This window comes from Aquarana catesbeiana, linkage group LG13 (assembly GCF_042186555.1).
Source record: "Aquarana catesbeiana isolate 2022-GZ linkage group LG13, ASM4218655v1, whole genome shotgun sequence".
NCBI classification, from domain to species: Eukaryota; Metazoa; Chordata; class Amphibia; order Anura; family Ranidae; genus Aquarana; species Aquarana catesbeiana.
Genome location: NC_133336.1, coordinates 119,997,749 through 120,021,881, shown reverse-complemented (window position 1 = coordinate 120,021,881; position 24,133 = coordinate 119,997,749). Strand labels below are relative to the sequence as shown.

The 24,133-nt window shown below is 42.2% G+C and overlaps 1 protein-coding gene across 1 annotated transcript in view; it reads right to left on the bottom strand.

Annotated features, from left to right (window-relative positions):
* Positions 1-425: 425 nt before the first annotated feature.
* Positions 426-24,133, bottom strand: part of AKAP6 (A-kinase anchoring protein 6) — a 412,130-nt gene continuing 388,422 nt past the window's right edge. The window contains exons 13-14 of the mRNA XM_073609738.1: positions 14,353-17,163; positions 426-3,360 (exon numbers count right to left, since the gene is read on the bottom strand). Of these exons, the coding sequence (XP_073465839.1) occupies positions 3,322-3,360; positions 14,353-17,163 (2,850 nt within the window). The 3' untranslated portion in view covers positions 426-3,321. The remainder of the gene's footprint in view (positions 3,361-14,352; positions 17,164-24,133) is intronic.

Genomic DNA, 24,133 nt, shown 5'->3' with positions numbered 1-24,133 from the left:
CCGCGTACACACGATTGCACATTCCGACAACAAAATCCACGTTTTTTTTGCATATACACGGCCACACAAATCTTGTTGGAAATTCCGAACGTCAAGAACGCGGTGACATACAAAACGTACGATGTTTATAGCCAGTGCGGCTCTTCTGCTTGATTCCGAGCATGCGTGGAACTTTGTGTGTTGGAATTGTGTACACACGATCGGAATTTACGACAACGGATTTTGATGTCGGAAAATTTTAGATCCAGATCTCAAATTTTGTTTTCCCTTAAATTTCAACGGAAAATGTCCGATGGAGCCTACACACGGTCGGAATTTCCGGCAACGAGGTTCCCATCGAACATTTCCCGTCGGAAAATCCGACCGTGTGTATGCGGCATAAGAAGTAAAACTAGGCTTATAGGAAGATGTTTTAACAATGAACAACATTTTTTGATTGCATGACTGGCGACATTACTAAGCAGTGCTGTTCATTCTATACACCTGCCTTGGAAAAAATGAGCCAGGACCAGATAAACGAGGCCTAAGATTGCAGAGTTGTAAGGATAACACACTGTACCTGGAATTCATGAAGATTTTACGAAAGTGTCTCTCATGCACTCTAATGCCCCGTACACACGGTCGGACATTGATCGGACATTCCGACAACAAAATCCTAGGATTTTTTCCAACGGATGTTGACTCAAACTTGTCTTGCATACACACGGTCACACAAAGTTGCCGGAAAATCCGATCGTTCTGAATGTGGTGACGTAAAACACGTACGTCGGGACTATAAATGGGGCAGTAGCCAATAGCTTTCATCTCTTTATTTATTCTGAGCATGCGTGGCACTTTGTGCATCGGATTTGTGTACACACGATTGGAAATTCCGACAACGGATTTTGTTGTCGGAAAATTTTATAGCCTACTCTCAAACTTTGTGTGTCGGAAAATCCGATGGAAAATGTAAGATGGAGCCTACACACAGTCGGAATTTCCGACAACAAGGTCCTATCACACATTTTCCGTCGGAAAATCCGACCGTGTGTATGAGGCATAAAAGTGGTAAAGAATGCACCAAATTCATATACCTGTCTTGAACTTGTGCTTGAATTTGTCTCATGCTGTGCCTCTTTTAGAATGCATGAGAGACACTTTTGCAAAATCTGTCTGTTTTCTCTGCACGTCAAAAAAGAGTTGGTCTTATTAGCTTAACTTTTACATTAAGCCCATTCAGTGCGACACAATGTGCATTTTAGAACTACCTGAATTTGGTGCACAAGTTGCTGGTAGAACCAAAAGTGCCACAAATGCTTCATGAATCTGGTTCAATACATTAACAAGAGGGATTAACACCAGAAAAGCGGTGCAGTAGCTTTTTTTAATTCCCCCTGTATGTTTAATCAATAACCAAATGTTTTACCTTGAAATGCGCCTACCAACACAAACAATTTTACCTGCTGGTAAAATCGAATCAATAATTTTATACAGATATGGAGTGATGGAAGCTGATACTGTAAAGCTTGACAAATTTTATCTATAGGTAGTATTGTTGAGATGGATGAATGCCCACCCGGACCTCCTGAATTTAGAATGGGTCTCTTAACAGAACAAGCTATCTTTTTTTATTAATGAAACATCTACTGCGAAAATACTTAATTTTTTTTCGGGACTCAGACTGTTTTCTTTCCAATTTTCTCGGACTCCATAAAGCTAAGAATGTTAACAGAACTAATCAGACTGAATGAAGTACAATCTGGAAACCCAAATAAAACTGATTAAGGGACCTTTTTAAGATCACTATCTTCTGTACTGTACAATGCTCAACTTTCATTTTAAATTGCTTTGCTGCCGAATTGTAGAATTCATAGCTGAGTGAATCACTGCTAAACTTATGGGACCTTTTGTAGAGACTGGGGAAGAAAGGACACGTGACAATTAGGAAAGTGCTTTATTTATTTTAATCTGTACAGACACACTTGTTTTTTTCTTCCTCTCCTTTTTTGTACCTAAAGCCAATGATAAAAGAACCACCTTACTCAAGTAAAATCACAAAAGTCATTCAATCAGCAGTTGTCCCTTATGTCTGTACACAGGACTGTACAGACAGGACTGAGAAACATGACCTGCTGGTAATACCTGAGAAGAAGGTTGAGAATTGATGCAGAGATATTATTTATTAATATTTTGGAGAGTTGTGTCCCTGCCACAGTCATAGTCATTCACTAATCAATTGGGAATGAATAATGTAGCTATAATATTGATACATATAAAAAAAGGATAATCTTGTAAATGTGCAGCATTAAAGAAAACATAACAAAAATGTGAACTGAGAGGTTTGCTTTGACTTATTTGGCATTTAAATGGTTTAACAAACACTCTGGCCTATGCAATATTGTGATTCAGAAAACAAGGAGGATGCACAACATGCACAACTCATAGCAACCAACTAGGCTTACGTTTTCTGTAGTCAGCCTATAGAAATAAATTCTGGTTGGTTCCTATTTATCATAGCACTTTGCACATTATCAATGCTTTTTGGTCTACCTTTATTGAATAATGTCTACATTGTTTTAATTCAAAGACCCTCACATAATGTAATATTACAACAGACCCTTTCAGACGTCTCTGATGGATTATATTTTTTAACTTAAGGTTGCAAATCTTCCCTCATTATCAATAGTAATCGTCTTTACTGAATATGATGTACCTCCTGATAAACATAACTTAATACTGTATAACCAGGTCCATTTATAACAAAAAGGAGTTAATCCAACATACAACCTGACAGATTTCCAGTTCATCCTTCATATTAATCTTTACACTTTCAAAACTTTAACATAACTTACATTCTAAACCTTAGCCATTATCTTGCCTCCAATTCTATTTTACCAACTCATTGATCATACTAGCCTACCCTTTGTAGTTCCACACATACAATCAAATCCTTCCTCGAGTCTCTCAAATGGGCAGCCGTAGAACCGCAACAATCCCTTTTCTTTATCCATTGTTAACAGAACATCTTCTTCTATTGGCTCACACATAATCTTTACATAACCCTGGAGCAATACAGGCTTGCTCACATAGCAAAATGTAAATATTTTACTTCCAAGAAATGCACAGTTGGTCTTTGAGGGTGATACACATCGCTTTAGGGCACCTTATTATCTATACCCTATTCTACACCGAAGAAGTCAGAGGGTCTTCAATTTTCTCACAGAAAGCCAATTGATGCAAACCCAATAAGCTGTGTGAGAGGAAGCATAGACAGAAGATCAGTGCATAGCACAAGTCACCATCACCCCAGCAGCGGAGGCACCCTTGTTAAGAGGTGGAGAATCACAGGTCCTTGTGGGTCTTGGAGCCGCTTAATGGTCTCTGTAAAAGAACAAAATGTATCATCTCCAGGACTCTGGTTAATATTGAACACCAACAATACCATTTATTTTAGTTTTGAATAGAGTGGAGAAGGTTTAAAACCTCTGTCAAGTTTTTGATTGCTGTTTGTTTCACTGTTGGGAACATTTACTTTCACTTCCTGGGTGGCAGTGTCAATTTTGGCAGCAAATGTTGATTTAGTTTTATTCTTATGCCCCGTACACACGGTTGGACTTTGTTCGGACATTCCGACAACAAAATCCTAGGATTTTTTCCGACGGATGTTGGCTCAAACTTGTCTTGCATACACACGGTCACACAAAGTTGTCGGAAAATCCGATCTTTCTGAACGCGGTGACGTAAAACACGTACGTCGGGACTATAAACGGGGCAGTGGCCAATAGCTTTCATCTCTTTATTTATTCTGAGCATGCGTGGCACTTTGTCCGTCGGATTTGTGTACACACGATCGGAATTTCCGACAACGGATTTTGTTGTCGGAAAATTTTATCTCCTGCTGTCCAACTTTGTGTGTCGGAAAATCCGATGGAAAATGTCCGATGGAGCCTACACACGGTCGGAATTTCCGACAACATGCTCCGATCGGACATTTTTCATCGGAAAATCCGACCGTGTGTACGGGGCATTAGTCTTTTGACTAAAATGGCATTTTAGTTTTAGTCCCATTTTAGTTTTCTGCAATTGTTTTTGTTTTAGTCATATTTTAGTTGACTAAATCTCCAATATATTTTAGTCAACTAAAATGTCTATATTTTACTCGACTAAAATCTCCAGTACATTTTAGTCAACTAAAATCATTTTAGTCGACTACAACTCATTTTAGGTGTCTAAAATCTAATGGGTGTAGTCAAATTGTAATGCATTTAAGCATTTCTCTACAATTTCCAAACTCATATACTGCTGGAGTCAAAAATCGAATATGTTATTATTTATGGTATTTAGGTTTGAACATGCACTACAGACCAGTGTTAATTTTGATGTCAAATTTCAATTTAGCTTTAGTCATACTCTTTTGATTAAAATGCCATTTTAGTTTTGTTCGAATTTTAGTCTTTTGACTAAAATGCCATTTTAGTTTTAGTCATATTTTAGTCATCTCAATTGTTTTAGTTTTAGCCATATTTTAGTCGACTAAAATAGTATTAATTTAGTCGACGAAAATGTTTTCGGCGACAAAATTAACACTGCTGGGTGGTCGTTTTTTAGTAAAGTAAGGAAGGATTAACACCTTCATCATGTTTCTATGGATGTTTACACTGTTAGGAGATTCTCCACATTTCCTCTGTGATCTTTAAGATAGGAACCTCACAGAGGTAATAACACTTTCTGCACAAATTTAAGGTTCTGGTTGGAGTTACACTTTAAAAAAGGAAATCAAGAAAATGTGTATCATGTGCAGTATGTAACTTACCATGTTTATTATATTTTTACACATATGAATAACAACACAACTAACATATTACTTTACAATATCAAGAGTCTATAAAAAGTTATGTAGCCATTTGAAAGCATAAAGCTGTAGCTCATAATGCCTAATAACCTTATAAGCTCAACCTTCTCCTGTGAAATACAAGACTGTACTAGGTGGTCTAATACAAGAATAAACAGGTGCTAAATGTTCAAAGTGTGAAGTGAAACATCCTACATCACACCTGACTAAGGTGACACGGACAGTGATTGTGTTACGGTGAAAGGTGTTAATCAATGAAAGTAGAAAGCATTATCCTAATTTCTTGTTGCACAGAAATTGATTATGTTATACAGGGTAGTTATTTGATTGAAGGAAAATGGCACGGCTACCTCTCATGCTTTAGAAAAATCTGTTACCACCTCGAAGGGAGTAGCCATGCCTCCCAGCTTTGGATGTCCACAGCTCAGCTCCCATGCGGTCAGATTGTCTGCTTCTAAATGTCTTCCTACTGGTGATTGCCACGCTATTTTCCTTGGACCATCACAATGCTGCCCACTGATGAGAGCCACAGAGCTTTTAATATGTGCTTTTCTATCCTAATATACATAAGTGGCCAATTTGCTTTTTTATGAATAAATTATTAATTTGCTGCACTCAGATTGCGCCTTCTTGTGTCTTTTTGCATTCTCTAAATGGCATCCATACTGAGTAGCTGACTGTTTACATTCAGTAAACAGAGATGCATCCACTCAGCATTGGACCCAGAAGCAAGTGGCTATCACTGAAGTAATGGTGTCTACTGCAGTGATTTCCAGCTTCTTGGGGCATTGGCCAGGTATGGTATAGTTGTGCTCATAAGTTTACATACCCTGGCAGAATTTATGATTTCTTGGCCATTTTCCAGAGAATATGAAGGATAGCAAAAATATTTTCTTTCACTCATGGTTAGTGTTTGGCTGAAGCCATTTATTATCAATCTACTGTTTTTACTCTTTTTAAATCATAATCACAACAGAAACTACCCAAATGACCCTGATCAAAAGTTTACATACCCCAGTTCTTAATATTGCATATTGCCCCCTTAAAGCGGAGGTCCACCTATCTATCGTTTTTTTTTTTTTGAGTTCATTCACAAACTTTTCTTCTCAGCATTACATACTCACATTTTGTGTGTAATATGTCCGCCTGTGTCAGATTTCGTTGGAAAGAATAACTTATATTATTCGCTGCAGGCGGTTTCCATCTTCATTGTGGGCATTTGAAGCCCACAAGCATTTATTTCCTGGATGTGGTGAATGCTGTGCTCCCAGCATTCACCGCTCGTTCCCGCACATGCTCAGTGGCATCCTGGGAAGCCTGAGACTAGCTACCAGGAGTCTGGGAGAAGCTAGAAACACGCCTACTCCCACGGGAGGAGAACCAGGAAGTGCAAAGAAGAATAGAAAAATAAAAGGTAATTACAGCGATTAAAATTTTTTTAAACGGCATGTCAGCATCTAGGCAAGGAAGAGAATACATACAGATATTGTTCAAAATTTGGGTGGAACCCCGCTTTAAACATCAATAACAGCTTGAAGTTTTTTGTGGTATTTGTGGATGAAGATCTTTATCTTCTTAGATGGTAAAGCTGCCCATCCTTCTTGGCAAAAAGCCTCCATTTCCTGTAAATTCTTGGGCTGTCTTGCATGAACTGCACGTTTGAAATCTCCCCAGAGTGGCTCAATGATATTGAGGTCAGGAGACTGAGATGGTCACTCCAGAACCTTCACTTTATTCTACTGTAGCTAATGACAGGTCGACTTGGCCTTTTGTTTTGGATCATTGTCATGTTACATAGTTACATAGTTACATAGTAGGCGAGGTTGAAAAAAGACACAAGTCCATCAAGTCCAACCTATGTGTGATTATGTGTCAGTATTACATTGTATATCCCTGTATGTTGCGTTCATTTAGGTGCTTATCTAATAGTTTCTTGAAACTATCGATGCTCCCCACTGAGACCACCGCATGTGGAAGGGAATTCCACATCCTTGCCGCTCTTACAGTAAAGAACCCTCTACGGAGTTTAAGGTTAAACCTCTTTTCTTCTAATTTTAATGAGTGGCCACGAGTCTTGTTAAACTCTCTTCTGCGAAAAAGTTTTATTTCTATTGTAGGGTCACCAGTACGGTATTTGTATATTGAAATCATATCCCCTCTCAAGCGTCTCTTCTCCAGAGAGAATAAGTTCAGTGCTCGCAACCTTTCCTCATAACTAAGATCCTCCAGACCCTTCATTAGCTTTGTTGCCCTTCTTTGTACTCGCTCCATTTCCAGTACATCCTTCCTGAGGACTGGTGCCCAGAACTGGACAGCATACTCTAGGTGCGGCTGGACCAGAGTCTTGTAGAGTGGGAGAATTATTGTTTTATCTCTGGAGTTGATCCCCTTTTTAATGCATGCCAATATTCTGTTTGCTTTGTTAGCAGCAGATTGGCATTGCATGCCATTGCTGAGCCTATCATCTACTAGGACCCCCAGGTCCTTTTCCATCCTAGATTCCCCCAGTTCTCCCCCAGTGTATAGATTGCATTCATATTTTTGCCACCCAAATGCATTATTTTACATTTTTCTACATTGAACCTCATCTGCCATGTAGTTGCCCACCCCATTAATTTGTTCAGATCTTTTTGCAAGGTTTCCACATCCTGCGGAGAAGTTATTGCCCTGCTTAGCTTAGTATCGTCTGCAAATACAGAGATTGAACTGTTTACCCCATCCTCCAGGTCGTTTATGAACAAATTAAATAGGATTGGTCCCAGCAAAGAACCCTGGGGAACCCCACTACCCACCCCTGACCATTCCGAGTACTCCCCATTTATCACCACCCTCTGAACTCGCCCTTGTAGCCAGTTTTCAATTCATGTACTCACCCTATGGTCCATGCCAAGGAACCTTATTTTGTACAGTAAACGTTTATGGGTAACTGTGTCAAATGCTTTTGCAAAATCCAGATACACCACGTCTACAGGCCTTCCTTTATCTAGATGGCAACTCACCTCCTCATAGAAGATTACTAGATTGGTTTGGCAAGAACGATTCTTCATGAATCCATGCTGATTACTGCTAATGATACCTTTCTCATTACTAAAATCTTGTATATAGTCCCTTATCATCCCCTCCAAGAGTTTACATACTATTGATGTTAGGCTAACTGGTCTGTAATTCCCAGGGATGTATTTTGGGCCCTTTTTAAATATTGGTGCTACATTGGCTTTTTTCCAATCAGCTGGTACCATTCCAGTCAGTAGACTGTCTGTAAAAATTAGGAACAACGGTCTGGACGGTCTGGACAGAATTAAAAGTCTAATTTTAATTCTGTCCTCTGTTAACCATGGAGGTGCTTCCTGTGTTGTGTCATGAGGATAAACACTGCAGTTTTGGTTACTGAAGCCCCCGATTCACTCGTGAAGATTGAGGAGAAGAATAAAATTAATACCTTCGCCATCTCCCCATCCTTTGTAACCAGATGTCCTTCCTCATTCTTTATGGGGCCAATATGGTCAGTCCTCCCTTTTTTTACTGTGTACATACTTAAAGAATTTCTTGGGATTTTTTTTGCTCTCCACCGCTATGTGTCTTTCATGTTCTATCCTAGCCGTCCTAATTGCACCCTTACATTTCATGTTGCATTCTTTATAAAGTCTGAATGCTGAGGATGATCCCTCAACCTTGTATTTTTTGAAGGCCTTCTCCTTTGCTTATATATGCATTTTTACATTGGAGTTAAGCCATCCAGGACTTTTGTTCGCCCTTTTAAATTTATTACCCAATGGGATACATTGGCTAATGCCCTTATTTAATATACTCTTAAAGCAAACCCATCTCTCCTCCATATTCTTTGTTCCTAATATTTTATCCCAATTTATGCCTTTTAGAAAGGTTTGTAGTTTAGGGAAGTTGGCTCTTTTGAAATTCAGTGTCTTTGTATTCCCTTTATGTTTCCTATTTGTGTGATTTATACTGAAACTAATTGACTTGTGATCGCTGTTACCTAAATTGCCCCGTATTTCCACATCCGTGATCAGGTCTGTATTGTTTGTAATCAGTAGATCCAGTAATGTTTTATTTCTAGTTGGTGCGTCTACCATCTGTTGGAATGTCCAAGTTTGTCCCATGCGCAGCTTCCTGGCTGATGAATGCAAAGTTCCTCCAGTAGTTTATAATAACATATTGCATTCATCTTGTCATCAATTTTGACCAAATTTCCTGTGCCTTTGTAGCTCACACATCCACAAAACATCAGTGATCTACCTCCATGTTTCACAGTAGGAATGGTGTACCTTTAATCATAGGCCTTGTTGACTCCTCTCCAAATGAAGCGTTTATGGTTGTGGCCAAAAAGGTAAATTTTGGTCTCATCACTCCAAATGACTTTGTGCCAGAAGGTTTGAGGCTTGTCTCTGTGCTGTTTGGCGTATTGTAAGTGGGATACTTTGTGGCATTTGCATAGTAATGGCTTTCTTCTGGCGACTTGAACATGCAGCCCATCTTTCTTTAAGTGCCTCCCTATTGTGCATCTTGAAACAGCCACACCACATGTTTTCAGAGAGTCCTGTATTTCACCTGAAGTTATTTGTGGGTTTTTCTTTGCATCCCAAACAATTTTCCTGGCAGTTGTGGCTGCCATCTTAGTTGGTCTACCTGACCGTGGTTTGGTTTTAACAGAACCTCTTGTTTTCCACTTCTTAATTAGGGATTGAACACTGCTGATCGGCATTCTCAATTCCTTGGATATCTTTTTATGTCCCTTTCCTGTTTTATACAGTTCAACTACCTTTTCCCGCAGATCCTTTGACAATTCTTTTGCTTTCCCCATGACTCAGAATCCAGAAACGTCAGTGCAGCACTGGATGAAAGATGCAAGGGTCTGTCAGGAGTTCAGAAACTCATTGACCTTTTATACACACACACACTAATTGCAAGCAGACAGATCACACGTGAGGATGGTTACTTATGGACGTACCTAGAAAGATCTCCTGCCAATCCGGAGTAAACCTTTGGGCTCTTCTTCCCAATGGACCCCCACGGACCTGCCCTGCCTCCTCCAGGGACCCTGGGGTTCCCCATACTGTCAGGGAGCCCCCAGAGACCGTTGGTGCGGCGATCTTCCTGCTTCAGCCGCCTGAGCGACGGACCGCGGCTTTAGCATGGGGAGCGGCGGCCATCTTGCTTCACCCGGTTGCTGTGCCCACACTGCCTCCGGTCCACCCAGACTGTCCTGCGCCTAACTCTTTTGCCGCATGGGCACCGAAGGGATCCGGCCTGCCATCCACGCCCCGCAATCCTCCCTGTGTGGATCCTGCAAGCCAGCCTAGAGGATAAAGTGAATGATGGCGGCCATCTTGCTGCACCCTGACCAGCCTGTAGGACATAGATGCTGACAGCGGCCATCTTGCTACACCCTGGCCAGCCTAAAGAACATAGAAAGTGTCGGTGGCCATCTTATTACACCCTGGCCAGATTAAAAGGACATAGAATTCTACTAACTTTTTTAAAACTTTTTTTACTTCTTTTAACTTTTAACTTCTGAACGGACATCTCCTCCCCAACGTTACCCGGGTTGCCCCAGCCTGCAGAACCCACCGCCGCTACTCCTTCCACCACCACACAACTGACCACAGCCACCGCCGACTCTGCTCCGGGGCAGAGCCCGAGCGGCTCCATGGCACCTCAAGCCACTCACTCCATAACACTCACCCCAGAGCACTCTCACATCAGGTACGCCATCAATTATTCAGCTGAAAACCTCTGCAGCCTAAGGAATACCGCCACAACATTACCAACTACCACCCAAACAACACTACAAAAAAAACAACTTTTAAGAACTAATTTGAAACCAACCACACAAAACAGGACTACACCACTTCCAGTACAACACCCATCATGCGCCCTGATCAACACTAGATCAGCAGTCAAGCACAAATACGAAATTCATGATTTTATCACTCAACACAATACAAACTGTCGCTTTATCACGGAAAGCTGGCTAACACCTGACTGTAACACCATTCTAGCAGATTTAGTGCCTGAGAACTACTGCATCCTAACTGAGCACAGAGTCGGTCAAAGAGGAGGCGGCCTAGCAGTGATCTACAAATCTCACCTCACGTTCACAAAACCAACTTTACAGAGCTCACTGTAATTCATGGAAACACTCACACTTCAATGTCAAACAACACCCCAGGACACCATTCACATACTACTATGCTACAGACCACCGGGACAAAAGACACACTTACTCACACCTTTTATTGAATTTATCTCTACATACACCTTGAAAACCAAAAATCTCCTGCTACTTGGGGGCTTTAATCTATGGGCAAACTCCTCCCAGGACCTCATCGCTACCGCTTGCATCAACCAACTGGAAGCACTAGATCTGCAGCAACTGATAAATGCTCCCATGCATGTTTCAGGCCATACCCTCGATCTCATCTTCAAACAAAACATTGACATTAACACACTTGTTAACATACCACTGCCGTGGACTGACCACCACCTTATCAAATTCAAAATAAACAGCATTTACCAAAAACCGACACACTGGACAACAATACACTGGACAAGATCACAGAAGAAACTATACTCACAACTCTTCAAAACTACACTATCCAACAAAATAGCGGTGTTAACCCAAAACTACTCAACTGAAGACACACTCAACTCCCTAAACACAGCATTATTACAGACAGCAGACATAGTCGCATCAATACGCAGAGCACCCACCCACAAAAACAATTCGGGCTGGTTCAATGACTCTCTTACATCACTGAAACAAGAACGCAGAAGAGCTGAAGGAGCCTGGAGAAGGAACTCAACAATGGAAAACCACTCAAATTACAAATCTCTCACCACAAAATATCACAAAGCCATCTTCATAGCAAAAAAAGAACATTTCTCCAAAACCATCTCAAAAGCCATAAACTGCCCTCGTGCGCTCTTCAAACTAGTCGCCCAGACTATGAACCCCACCTGTTTAGAGCCTCCAGCAAACGAAACACAAGAATTCTGTAATGAGTTATCTGATTTTTTTCATTGACAAAATCGCAACCATTCGGGAAATAATTCAGAAGAACATAGCAAGTAATCCCACTCGGCCAAAGCAAGGAGACAAAAAACACACAAATATTCTACAACCACCGAGATTTACTCTGGTCCCAATCACCACTGACACCACCAAAACCATCATTAGAAACCTCAGAGACAGCACATCGCCAAACGACATTATTCCTACAAAACTTCTGAAAGAATGTACCGATATCTTGGCACCCATCATAACATACCTCACAAACCAGTCATTTAAAGAAGGAATCGTCCCGACCTCCCTCAAGTAAGGCACAATCAAACCCCTCCTAAAGAAGCCTAACCTCGATCCCAAAGACCCAAATGACCGCAGACCTGTCACAAGCCTCAACACCATCTCCAATATCATTGAGAAAGCAGTAGTACAACAGCTACAACTTCATCTGGACACCCATAAACTCTTGGACCCACTACAATCTAGTTACCGCCCTGGCCACGGGACAGAAACTGCACTCCTCAAAACCTGGGATGACACCCTCGAAGCAGCAGATGAAGGAGAATCGTGTCTCCTGGTGCTGCTGGACCCTAGTGCAGCTTTCGACACAGTAGACCACAAAACCCTGCTCACTCCTCTCACAGAATTAGCTGGAGTTGCAGACTCAGACTTACCCTGGTTCGCATCCTTCCTAGAGAACCGATCCCAGAAAGTGAAACTGGCAGCTTTCACTTCAGAAGCACGTAAAAATTACTTGCGGAGTCCCTCAAGGATCACCCCTGTCGCCCATGCTCTTTAACATCTATCTCCGCCCACTCCTTAAAATCATCAGCAACCAGGACCTGCTTTATCACTCCTACGGTGATGACATCCAACTCTACCTACGCATCACCAACAAAAAAGACCAATACCAGGCACTGGAGAACTGTCTGTCATTGACCGACGATTGAATGACGGAGAGCTCCCTTAAACTCAACGAATCCAAAACAGAACTCTTCTACCTCCATGCAAACCAAAACAAAAACCCTGTCCATGATGTCCAATGCAAACTGAAACAATCACCCCATCACTGAGGACCCTCCATGGCTAGCCGTGAAGAACCGGCTTACATTTAAGACCCTCTGCTTCACTCACAAATGTACACAAGGAAAACCCTGCAATACCTCTGCAACAAAATAAAGCACTATACGCCAGATTTCCCCCTCCGGTCAACTAACCAGAACCTCCTCCACATCCCCAAGACCCATTATAAATTAAAAGGGGAACGAAGGTTCGCAGTCCAAGGACCACGGCTATGGAACGCTTTACCCGCGGACATCTGCTCGGAAGAAAACCATCAGGAAGTGGCTCAAGGCCCATCTCTTCTGAAGACCCAGATAGACACTGGCTGCAAAAGCGCCTTGAGGTGATTTTGTTTGCATATAGTTACATAGTTACATAGTAGGTGAGGTTGAAAAAAGACACAAGTCCATCAAGTCCAACCTATGTGTGTGATTATGTGTCAGTATTACATTACATATCCCTGTATATTGCGGTCATTCAGGTGATTATCTAATAGTTTCTTGAAGCTATCAATGCTCCCCGCTGAGACCACCGCCTGTGGAAGGGAATTCCACATCCTTGCCGCTCTTACAGTAAAGAACCCTCTACGTAGTTTAAGGTTAAACCTCTTTTCTTCTAATTGTAATGAGTGGCCACGAGTCTTATTAAACTCTCTTCTGCGAAAAAGTTTTATCCCTATTGTGGGGTCACCAGTACAGTATTTGTAAATTGAAATCATATCCCCTCTCAAGCGTCTCTTCTCCAGAGAGAATAAGTTCAGTGCTCACAACCTTTCCTCATAACTAAGATCCTCCAGACCCTTTATTAGCTTTGTTGCCCTTCTTTGTACTCGCTCCATTTCCAGTACGTCCCTCCTGAGGACTGGTGCCCAGAACTGGACAGCATACTCCAGGTGCGGGCGGACCAGAGTCTTGTAGAGCGGGAGAATATGTAGCGCTTTACAAGTTATTCATTCATTCACCTTTAATAGCCATTCAAACCCCTTTGTGTCAACTTGTGTGCATGTTATCAAGCAAAAATTACCTGAGTAGGAAAACTTTTGATCAGGGTAATTTGGGTAGTTTCTGTTGTCATCATGATTTAAAAAGAGTAAACACAGTTGACTGATAATAAATGGCTTCAGCCAAACACTAACCATGAGTGAAAGAAAAGTTTTTTGTGTTATCAGTCATATTCTCTGAAAAATGGCCAAGAAATCATAAATTCTGCCAGGGTATGTAAACCTATGAGCACAACTGTATATACATAGTTACATTGGTCCAAGGTGAACCAATGTACCTATGTAAAGCAAACTGTACCGATGCCTAGAATTATTTTCTAATAATGTTGAATAACACATATAATGTTCTACACCTCTGTGTACTTTTTAATTACACTTACTGTGTTTACATTTAAAGTATTTAAAGTTTTAAGTAAGGTACTTATACAATACACATACCTTTTGCCCTGTGCCCAGGTTAGAACTGCCTGCTGCTGATGGCCTTGGGTCTCGGACTCTTTTGTGCAGGATAGGAAGGCTGGAGACTGTCGCCTTTACAGAACTTTTTCCTTTTGTTTCAGGGCATGTTTCTCTTGTGAAGGGCAGCTTTTTGCTGGAGGTTTTGCCTGCCCCTTTTGCAGTGGCTGTCGAATAATCCTGAAGTTTCTGGGAAGATAATCTGGAGGCTGCTTGTGGCCCTGAGTTTGGAACTTTATTCTGAGGATTCTTGATGCCAGTAGAATTAGGAAGGCATTTAACTGATGGTGCTGTAACTGTAGGCTGTCTAACAGACAACTTGGATGGCCAACTTACATCTTGAGACACCTGCTCTTTGACTGAATCTTCTTTCTTTTCATCTGTGCAAGCTTCAAACATGTCCTCAATTTCTTGCTCTGTGTAACCTTCTGTTGGCACCTGTGTGGTAGTGGCAAATCCATTCAGCTCCCCACAATCACTGTCATGAGAGGAAAGAGATAAGTAAGAGTAGAAGTCCCCTCTTTCCAGCTGTCTACGAGAATGCTCAAGCACCTTCTCTCGAATTTGTGCTCCAGTTCCGTCCTGTGGTGATGATCTATGAAGTGCATTAGACGTCATATCCAAAATTTCTTTTACAAATTCCTGTACAGTGCAATCTGGACTACTAGACGTTTCATGTGCTGAACTATGACAAGAACATGAAGATTCTTTTGCTAATTCTAAAACCAAACTGGAAGATGCTTCTTGTTTTTTTTCTGGTACCAATAAACTATTATCTATCATTTCCACATCTGCCACTGCATCACATGTAACACGTAAGTTGCTCTTACCATTTGAGGATGGTCCAAGCTCACGGGGCTTATGATATGCCAAGGCAGGCATGCAGGGAGGATGTAGTTTTTCTGTTTTTGTTATTGATATTGATGGGTATGGGCCTGTTTTTATCTTCCTTTCAGGAAGATTTCTCTTAAACACATTGTACTTTACAGTGTCAACTCTACTGTCAACATTTCCATTTTCAACATCATCTACCAGAAAACTTGAATTATTTAGACTTTTTTCCTCTCTTGATGTTGTTGCACCCGTGGTTAAATCTTTATCATTTCCATTATTCTCCTTATGTTTATGTACATAATTATGCAATAATTTTTCGGACTTTGAAGTACCAGCCATATCCTGTAGCACCCTATTCATTTTTCTTCTTTCTCTGGGAAGCATAAATGAGGGTCTAATCCATGCCTGCAACTCTCTTCTGATAAAATCTGAACCTAAAGGTAGTTCTGATCCATCTCCAGCCTCATCCGCACTTCCCATACTGGAATTTGGTTCTTCAATTTCCTCTTCTTCTTCCTCTTCTTCTTCTTCTTCTTCGGTTAATGTGAGGGTGGAACTTGATAACAAGTCACTATCATCTTCTTCATCAGTGCAGGCTGAAGTACATGATACATTAACAATCATGCTTAAGTTGGCTTCCCCTTCTCCTCCTAATGAACGACTAAGATGTTTGCGGAAACTGGCATTAGAGTTCAGTAACCCTAACCGCCCTTTTAGTACAACCATATCTTCAGATCTGAGTGATATCTCATCACTGCTACTCAGTTCAGTCAACTCAGAACCAATATCTTCATTCCCTGGTGACTCCTTGTCTTGTGATAGTTGGAGACCAGATAAAGATGGCTTTCGAGAACTACATCTAAGGGTAATGTCATCAGAGAAACTGCGCTTCATTTTCTGTTCAGATGGACACTCAATATCCTCCAGCCTCTTCAGCAAGTCTAAAGTACGTTTACTTAACTCTTCCCCTGGATCACTCCCTGGGGTAATATCAGCTGAACCTTGCTGACTGAAGAGATCTTCATTACTCTTATATGAAGCTGGCCAGCTCTCCAGAGACACACTACGTTTGAGTATTGAGGACTCTGGAGCCTCACCAGGGACTGAGAGTGATTCTAGGGATGAAGAGCTAGACAGTGAGTTTTCTGGACTTAGGACTTCAATCAGGTCCTGAAAGTCCACCTTGTCCTCAGGACTATGGTCTGCAGAGCTAGCTTGAAGCATAGTCCTGTTCACACTAATCTGACCTGGGGTTCTTTGGAAACATAAATTTGGTACCATCCTCTGTGTTCTTTCCAGAGTCATGGTTTTGGGTCGGTTAGACTGCATTTGTGAAGTGTTTTGAAACATGAGTGGACTTTGGGGCTTAGACCTAGGAACTTGTACAAGTCCAAAACCTTTACTGCCAATCTGACATACATCATCATTTTGATCCTGGCACCCTTGTGGCCCTTCTCCATCCACAGATAGACAACCTTCTGAATTGGCAGCAGTTACACCTTCTCCACTTGCAATGCCACTCTCACTCTCAGAGTGCCCACAAGAATCCATTTGCATTTTTGTAAGGTGATGACCTTGTGGGGATCCATTAGCTAAATCTGGCAGAGATAAAAAGCTGCAGCCTTGAAGAAGGGAAAATGGAAGGGGTCCTAGAGAATCCAGTTTCTTGGTTTCTTTTGGTGACAAATCTAAGTTTGTTTGAAAGCGTTCCATGTTGTGCAAACTGTAAACCTGATATACAGGAGTCTGGCAAGGACTGTGCTGGTGAGTGTCATCAGAAACAGCTGGCCCTGAGCAGCATCTTCCATCTGAAACAAACATGTCTGCAATGAACTGCTTATTCTCCTTGGTGCCACAAACAGGCTCTGTAGTAATGTCAGTCTCATCCCATTCTAATGCTTCCTCCCCTCCAGCATTGTTCAAATCAGCCCAGTATGGGTCTACCAGTTGATCCATCTCCTAAACCAGGAAAACACATGGTCAGCAAATAAGCACAACTCACATAACACATACAGTATAATCAATTCAGATATGAATGTAATACATTAAACGTGCACGTAAAATGGAGTGCATCAAACCACATATATTATAGTATACACAGCTGAATTTATACATAATAACAACCACTACTAATCCCTTTCATTTCTTGTCAAATACACATATCAAGCAAAACATGAAAATTCTAGCTGTAAAAGGTCACAATTTAAAGGTCAAATAATCAATATTATTTTAATTTCTCCATCCAAACAATGTGGTATAGCTTTTCAATCCTTGATTTTATTTCACAGTCAATCAACACAACAATTTATCATAGAGTTTACCTTTTTGTGAGAATTTTACAGTTAACATAATTCATGAAAGTATTTAAGATAGTAACTACACATTGCAGTTCAACTCTTCCTCAGGCGGCTTGATTTCTGAAGTTTATGCATATCCACTTGCATTGTGCATGGATACTGGTGCAAAGGTTACAGTATATGTACCAGTGGTGTATTTTGGTTTTGTGCTGCCCTAGGCAAGACTAAAATCAGACGCCCCCCCCCCCCATGTAAATTTACCCCACCCCTTCCTGTTTAATGCATGTGACCCCTTCCAAAATTGAAGGACTGCAAGTTCCAGTATGAACCCCTGAGCTATCACGGGTTCATATTCAGACCTGTAGTCCTTCACTAGTTTTTAGGGGGGGGTGATATCCTCAGCTCTGATGGGTTCATGCTGGGACCTGCAGTCCTTCAATTTTGGGGGTCACATCCCTAGATCTTATAGGTTCATGCTGGAACCTGTAGTCCTTCACTAGTTTGGGGGGCGTGTCGCATCCTCAGCTCTGAGGGGCACATGCTGGGGTGGGTCACATCCCCCAAAAGTGAAGAACTACAAGTTCCAACATGAGCTCCTTAGATCTAAGGATGTGTCTCCCTCCAAAATTGAAGGACTACAAGTCCCGTCATGAACCTCTAAGATCTAGGGATGTAACCCTTTAGATCTCACGGGTTCATGCTGGAACCTGTAGTCCTTCATTAGGAGGATGGAATCAGTGGCAGTGCTTGGGGATTGGGTTCCGTATTTTTGCTTGGGGGGTGGGTGCAATGTCAGTGCTTGGGGGGGGGGGATGGGTTCAGTATCTCTCACTTGCTGTTACCTGTCAGTCAGTGTCCAATTGATTCCCCCTGCCTGCATGCAAGAGAGGGGAGGAGAGAGAGGGTTAAGGAAGGTGAGAGAGAGAGGCTGGGAGAGAAAGAGAGAGAGAGGGGGTGTGTGGGGTGGGAGAGAGAGGGGGGTGGGGGTGTGAAAGAGAGAGAGGGGGCGGGTGTGTGGGGGTGGGGGAGAGAGAGGAGGGGGTGGGGGGAGAGGGGGTGGGAGAGAGAGGGGGTGTGAGAGAGAGAGGGGGGGTGTGAGAGAGAGGGGGCGGGTGTGTGGGGGTGGGGGAGAGAGAGAGAAGGAGGGTGTGAGAGGGGGTGGGGGGAGAGGGGGTGAGAGAGAGAGGGGGGTGGGGGTGGGAGAGAGAGAGGGGGGTGGGGTGGGAGAGAGAGAGAGGGGGGTGGGGGTGGGAGAGAGAGAGGGGGGGTAGGTGTGGGAGAGAGGGGGGGTGGGAGAGAGAGAGGGGGGGTGGGAGAGAGAGAGGGGGGGTGGGAGAGGGGGGTGGGGGTGGGAGAGAGAGAGAGAGAGGGGGTGAGAGAGAGAGAGGGGGGGTGGGGGTGGGAGAGAGAGAGGGGGGTGTGAGAGAGACGGGGGGTGTGAGAGAGAGAGAGGGGGTGTGAGAGAGAGAGAGAGGGGGGTGTGAGAGAGAGAGAGGGGGGTGAGAGAGGGGGGTGTGAGAGAGGGAGGTGGGGGTGTGGGGTGGGAGAGAGAGAGAGAGAGGTGGGTGTAAGAGAGGGGGGAGAAGGTGAGGGTGGTGAAAGAGAGAGACCCCCTAGCCATGCCTGCAGTCCCTACTGCCCCTCCCTGTGACTGTCCCAGGCAGCCCCTGTCTGTGTTGGTAGTCGTGTGTGATGCACCTACCTCATGCCCATCCTCGGTCAGCCTGTCTTCCTGTTCCAGGACAGTCACAGCTGGGAGAGGAGTTGGAGAAGGAGTCGGGGATGCTGATCAAGTCAGTGTGGCGGTGAAGCGTAGTCTTCTCTCACTCCCTCCCGGGCTCTTGGTTGTGGCAAGCTGTCAGCCTTTTTGCGGGGGGGGGCGGCTTTTTTGCCGCCCCCCCGCAGTGTGCCGCCCTAGGCCTGGGCCTTGTTGGCCTAGGCCAAGAGACAGCACTGATATGTACAGTATACAAATTTACAAAACAAAATCAGTTTTGCTATGGAGTGTAATCTCTGGCATCTGGACATGTGCCTAAAGTAAAATAATATTTTCCTAGAATGCTTTTGGGTATAGGTAAATACTTAAAAATGTAAATAGGTAAATACTTAAAAATGCATGAAGTGCATATTGATATTATTTAAAGTAGTTGTTTAGTACCTTCATGCACACTATACAGGGGGTATCATAGCATGCATGTGCAGATGGAAGTTCTCATAATAAATTCCTGTACATACAGTATGTTGCCTTTTTTGGCTCTGAAGGTACTATTTACAAGTCTCTTTGATCTGCTGTTTTGTTTGGCCCATTCAATTTTTATTCCTTAGTGAGCAATATTGGTGTTCATATTATTTGCTGCTTACCAATCCTTAAATGCATTAGTTTTCTTTTTCTAAACTTTTTTCACTGGATTATCTAGCCAGTAGCACACTTCCTATCTTAGGGTGTCTTCACTGTGGATGGAGGAGTTACGGAGATATCTTTGTACAGCAGCATTGTCAATCTCAGGACAGGAAAAATAAGATACTTTCTGGTTGCATCAACAGGTGAAACAAAGGATAAAACACCTACAAAAATAAAACTAAAGCAGCCACCACGTTTAGAAAGTTTGTAAGCTGCAATAAATAAAAAATTGGGGGGTTTAATACCACTTTAAGGTAATGTACTGATATGTGTACTTCCATTCCTTAGTGCGCAGGAGGCACAAATGCACCATTATTTGGTATTTTGATGCACACTGTAGTCTGGGATCACACTGTACAGATTCAACATTAATGTAATGTTTGATTGATAGGATTAGAAAACATATGTGCATTCACACAATACATTCTGTTACCAGGGTGCCTATTTTGGCCTGTGCTTGTTTATTTTCCTTTTGGAAATCTGGCCTATAGTGTATGGTGTATTGTTAGAAGGAAATTTTCCCTGCATAACTTTAAGTCCACTTCAACCATTTGCTGGTCACTAAATGTACAAATACGTCCTGACTGCAAGTGGTGTCATTTCTTTATAGCAGGCGATCAGCTGTTCAATAAAAGTGATCTGGGTGGCTCTACAGCTACCAAATCACTTTTACTGCAGTGAGAATAATTTCTTAGCCCCTTTTTTAGCAATAAAGTTAAATGAAAAAATGCCTCCTGAAGATGTCATAACGTCAGCACAGAGCACCAGGAAGTGATGTCACTGAGAAGGCCAGAAGTGACGTGGTACACCCGGAAATTCAGAAGGAGAGAGATGAGCCCACACCACAGTTGGTGGAGTCGGTGTTGGTGGAGCCATCAAAATCAGCAACCCGTCAGATTAGGTAAGGGAAGTGACGTTCCGTCAGCTGCCCATGCGTCCACCGCTACCAGGTTTGCTCATCTGACTGAACACCTGCATTCAGAAGAATTACTACATCCAGCTATGTCTTGAATTTCACAATCATTTTAGCAAAAATGTGAGCGTATATACTATATTTATTTATATACACTCACTGTATTGCTAAAATAACTGAAACTCAAGACGTAGCTGGATGTAGTAAGAGGTTCGCTACTGCCTTCTTCTGACTGCAGATGTTCTGTCAGATGAGCAAACCTGGTAGCGATGGACGCATGCGCAGCTGACGGAACGTCACTCCCTTTACCTAATCGGACGGGTCGTCAATTCCGACAGAACGCCGGCCTCCGGATGTAGGCTTATGTCCCCGCTGCAAGGCAGAATGTACTTTATAATGTGAGTGTATTTGTATATGGTTTTTACTGGGTGAAGTTTTTTTTTTCACAAGAAAACTGGGTGAAGTTTTAATAAAGATTTTACGCTATCTAAGCATTTCTTTTCCTGTGGCATTTTGTGTTACGTGGTGAGGATACCAAAGGAGTAAAAATGCAGCATTAGTCCTAGTTACTTCTCCCCGTGGGGCAAAGCACTACATGACCCACTGGCTATGAGGGGTCATGGAAATTCGGTGAGTTTTCTGTGAGTGATGGTGGAGGCACAGAGGTGAGGTAGAACACTGAAAGAATTCTGTGTGTACAATTATTAAGGAAAGAGACACAACACGAAGCACTTTCTTGATTCATTTAATACTGGACACTTTGTTTATTTAAGCACTTCATGTGTGAAGCACTTTGTTACAATTGTGGCGTTGCAAGATAGCAAGTTAAAATTATTTATTTACTTGGAATATAAATTTAGAGTGTTTGATGCACAATAATTTTAGGTTACACGTGAGTGCTTTGTGTATATATGTATAGAGGTAGTTTGAACACTGTTTAGTGCTAAAACGCAGCAGCTTTTAGGGTTTTTAGTCTGATTTGTAAATGCAAATGAGGACGTAGGACATATAAACAGTGATTGCACCACACATGTAAGGTTTTGTGGCAAATGTCAGAGAGAGAACAATAATTCTATGTCTAGGTCCATAATTCATTGTTAACTCTACAATGATAACTTTTAAAGGCTTTTAAAGTGTCACCTATGATTTTAGACACCATAGTTTGTCGCCATTTCACGGGCATAAAGTGGGCTAGATAACTTATAGGTGTAAATATGACTTATTTTCATTTTTTAAAATCAACTAGCTTCAATGTCTCATGCTAAACACCTTCAGGCATCACGTTCTGCCAAGACTGTGCCTCACACTTCTACCTCCTGACAATGCTGCCCATGGTGTGTGTTGGCCAGTACATTACAACTAAAGAAATCTTTCAACATGCACCTTGCACAGGATTTGGGCCTTCTGAAGGGAAGCAGAGGTAAGGGAAAGTAATTGTAAATCAAGGTATGTCCACAAAAGGTGCAGTTCTTCTTAACCAATTCAGCCCCGGAAGGATTTGCCCCCTAAATGACCGGGCCATTTTTTGAAATACAGCACTGCGTCGCTTTAACTGACAAGTGCACGGTTGTGTACCCTAACAAGATTGACATCATTTTTTCCCACAAATAGAGCTTTCTTTTGGTGGTATTTGATCAACTCTGCGTTTTTTTTTTTTATTGCGCTATAAATAAAAAAAGACTGACAATTTTGAAAAAAAAAACTATTTTTTTTCACGTTCTGCTATAATACCTTTAAAAAAAAATATATATATAAAAAAACGAATTTATTCATCAGTTTAGGCTGATCTATATTCTTCTACATATTTTTGGTAAAAGAAATCGCAATAGGCGTATATTGATTGGTTTGCGCAAAAGTTATTGCGTCTACAAACTATGGGATAAATTTAGGGACTTTTTAAAATTGTTTTTAGTGGTAATGGCGGCGATCTGCGATTATTAGCGGGACTACGACATTGCAGCGGACAAATTCTGTCCCCAAATGACACTTTTTGGGACCAGTGACATTATTACATTGATAAGTGCTATAAAAATGCACTAAGCAATGTAAAAATTACACTGGCAGGGAAGGGGTGAACACTAGGGGGCGATCAAGGGGTTAAGTGTGTTCCCTGGGTGTGTTCTAATTTTAGGGGGGTGGGCTACCAGGGACATGACAGAGATCGCTGTTCCCGATCACTGGAAACAGAAGATCTCTGACATATCATCTGGCAGAATGGGGAATTGCCTTGTTTACATAGGCAGTTCCCTGTTCTGCCTCTGTACACCGCGATCACGGGTTGCCGGCAGACATCAAGACCGCGGGGCTCCCGCGGGGCTCCCGCAGTGCGTGGCGGGCACACGTCCGCTATCTCCTATGCAGAGACCGACGTACACCTACAGCGGGTTTGCACAGGAGAGCCAACCTGCTGCAGTATAATGATGGCAGCTGGTTGGCAAGCGGTTAATTTAAAATTGACAAGATCTGGCGTTGCTTTTCACATTCAAAATGATTACAGCAGATTTCCAGGATTAGTAAATGTGTCTAAATACAAGAGGTATGTGTACTCCAACTTAAATCTTGGTTTGCTTTGTGTATTCCTGTCAGATCTTTGTAATAATCTTGCTTTAAAGTTTTTTTTCTAAAAATAACAAACATGTTATACTTACCTGCTTTATGCAGTGGTGTGCACAGAGCAGCCTGGATCCTCCTCTTCTCAGGTCCCTCTTTGGCTCTCCTGACCCCTCCCTCCTATCAAGTGCCCCCACAGCAAGCAACTTGCTATGGGGGTATTCTGTCAGAATCAGGGACCCGTCAGATTGGGTAACGGAAGTGAAGTTCCATCAGCTGAATGGAACTGTGCATGCGCAGGTTTGCTAATCTGACAGAACACCTGCATATAGAAGACGCCAGTGGACATCTTACTACACCCAACTATGTCTTGAATTCCACAGTCATTTTACTAATAAAGTGGGAGTATATATAAATAAACATAGTATATTCAGATCTGCAATGCCGTTTTCATGTTACATTTTCAAAGCGTAAAGGTTTACTGCTGACCAGTGCGGGATGTACCAAGATGGCCTCCACCACCTTCCTACTGCTGGCGTCCAGCTAATTTCAAAATGTAACATTAAAAACAGCAGACATCACAGATGTCAATATACTATATTTATTTATATCAGCTCAGTTTATTGCCAAAATGACCGTGAAATTCAACACTTAGCTGGGTGTAGTAAGATGTCCACTGCCGCCTTCTGACTGCAGCTGCTCTGTCAAATTAGCAAACTTGCTACGCATGCGCAGTAATGCCTCGTACACACGATCGGACTTTCCGCA